General features: G+C 36.5%; 1 protein-coding gene across 1 annotated transcript in view; it reads left to right on the plus strand.

Annotated features, from left to right (window-relative positions):
* ZMYND11 (zinc finger MYND-type containing 11) overlaps positions 1-2386 on the plus strand; it is a 71851-nt gene that overhangs the window by 26654 nt on the left and 42811 nt on the right. Inside the window, exon 3 of the mRNA XM_011380919.2 lies at positions 986-1145. Within this exon, the coding sequence (XP_011379221.1) occupies positions 986-1145 (160 nt within the window). The remainder of the gene's footprint in view (positions 1-985; positions 1146-2386) is intronic.

The following is a 2386-nucleotide window of genomic DNA, read 5'->3' on the forward strand; positions in this document are numbered from 1 at the left end:
GTCCTGGTGTGGGCCTCTGTGGGTTCATCGTGTTTGGGGCTCCTTTGCTTCCTGGGCTTGTATATCTGTTTCCTTCACCAGGTTAGGGAAGTTTCAGTCATTATTTATTCAAATAGGTTTTCAGTTCCTTGTTCTCTCCTCCTTCTGGTGCCCCCGTGATGCGAATGTTGGTACGCTTGACATTGTCCTAGAGGCCCCTTAAACTAGTCTCTTTTTTTTTTTTTTTAATTCTTTTTGTTGTTCTGAGCGGGTGTTTTCTGCTACCTTATCTTCTAAATTATTGATCTGGCCTCTGCTTCATCTGATCTACTCCCGATTTCCTCTAATGTATTCTTTATTTTTGACTCGTTCTTTTTTATGTTTTCTATTTGATGAAGTTCTCATGAGATCGTTGAGTATCCTTATAAAGGTAGAGCTCCTGTGTCTCCAGGTTTTGATAGAGTGTCCTTATGTAGTAGCTGCCCAGTGGTGCAGTCTCCCTCGTCACCTGAGCCGGGTGCTCCAGGTGTGTCCCTTGTGTGTTCATTCTTCTTTTCTCCATATGTTGACAACCACACACGTAATTCTTATATTTTCTTTGATGTCATTTCCTAAGTTTCGAGAACTTTATTTTATAAAGTTCTATGGCTGGAGATAATAAAATTCTAAATTTAGAATCTGCAGAGTGGAAATTAGTGATAATTGCTCCAGAGTCTAAAACTAAATGAGGTGTTTGACTAAAATGTGTTAAGTGTTTTATATTTTTTGGTTTGGAACTATTTTAAACAAATATCCCTCTAAATGAACAAAACAGAATTAAGGTTTAAAACACCCTGGTAACTGAAGGGGTCACGTGTTCAGGACCTCTTCCTTCCTTTAACGTGGCTCCCCTAAGTACAAGTCATAATAAAAAAAAAAAAAAAAGTAAATCACTTCTATTTTTTAATTTTTATTCATTTTATTTTTAGCACAAGGGATTTTTAAATTTGTTTTTCTCTGTGTTCAGGTATATGTCTCGAGTCCACGGTATGCATCCAAAAGAGACCACCCGTCAGCTGAGCTTAGCTGTGAAAGACGGTCTTATTGTTGAAACTCTCACTGTGGGCTGCAAAGGTTCAAAAGCTGGTATTGAACAAGAAGGGTACTGGTTGCCAGGAGATGAGATTGTAAGTATGTTTTTTTCGATAAATTCAGAGAAGCTGACTTTTAAGTTTTGAGCATTATTTAAATATAACCTATAGAAACTCATTTTCTGAAATTTGGTAATATTTCACTTTAACATTTTCTGTTCACATTAAGGACCTGCGTTGGTCGGATGGATGCTCCCTCCTTAGGAGGAAACCCAATTTTACAAGGAGCCTGTTTTTTTCTGTGTAGGTTACCTTGAATCTGAAAAATTCAAACAAAATAAGCAGAAGCCCTTTTAACATACATATCGCTAGTGATATTCCTAAGTGTTTTCCCTAATAAAAATTAGCGAAAAATGTTTCAGTGCAGGATAATGTTGATGCTGTCTCAACAGATTGGAAAGGCTAAGCTGTTTTCCAGGAGGGGTCTCTCACCCAGGGTGTAGGGGCCGAGACATGACGTCCAAGCCCAGGGCCTCAGGTCAGGAGGGGCTTGCAGAGCACAGGGCCCAGTGTTAGACGCCCCAGCCAGTGTCTTCGTTGACTAGAGATTGTAGTAGGTTTTGTGGCACTCGGACAGAAGTCACAGGAACGATAGAAAGTTAATTTTCTTTATATTTTTACTTTGTTCTTGTTACTTTGACTCCTTTTTTAAGTTATGATGTTTTAACCGTCTATTTCATTTCAGTATATAATTTTATACTTGAGTACAGAGAAGTACAATTTTTTCTTATGTAAAGATTGGTTTTATGTATAAAATTTCTGTCCTCTCACCTCATTTGTTTCGATAATTCTAATATCTTGATCAGAAAAGTCTTATTTTTGCAGTAGAACATCTTTTAAGGTGATAGGTTTCAAATTTAATAGACGTTAGATTTTTTAGTTTCTGGAAGGAATGGATTTAGTAATTAGGTATTTTAAGCAGTGAACTCATAGCTTGTCATCTGTGGGAGCTGGTCCACAGAAGAAACGACAAGTTACAAACTTAGAGAAGTTGTTCATTTTTAATATCGTTTTGTTAAATTTAATCTATGGCTCCAGAGTTTCAGGAAAGGAAATTCACTCTTTCCACAAACAGAAAACATGGAACAAAATGTTTTAATTTCACTATTATTATTTGATTTTTTACATTGGAAGTGTTTTTGAAAGCTTCAGTAAATATGTTTATGTCAGAATAATTTTTCGGTTGACTTCCATATGGAAAAGTAAAGCCAATAAAGAAACTCTGGTTGCCAAGCCATAAATATGACATCAAGTGATGTAAATCTGTCTACATCAGA

This window comes from Pteropus vampyrus, unplaced genomic scaffold, assembly GCF_000151845.1.
Source record: "Pteropus vampyrus isolate Shadow unplaced genomic scaffold, Pvam_2.0 Scaffold415, whole genome shotgun sequence".
Taxonomy (NCBI): domain Eukaryota; kingdom Metazoa; phylum Chordata; class Mammalia; order Chiroptera; family Pteropodidae; genus Pteropus; species Pteropus vampyrus.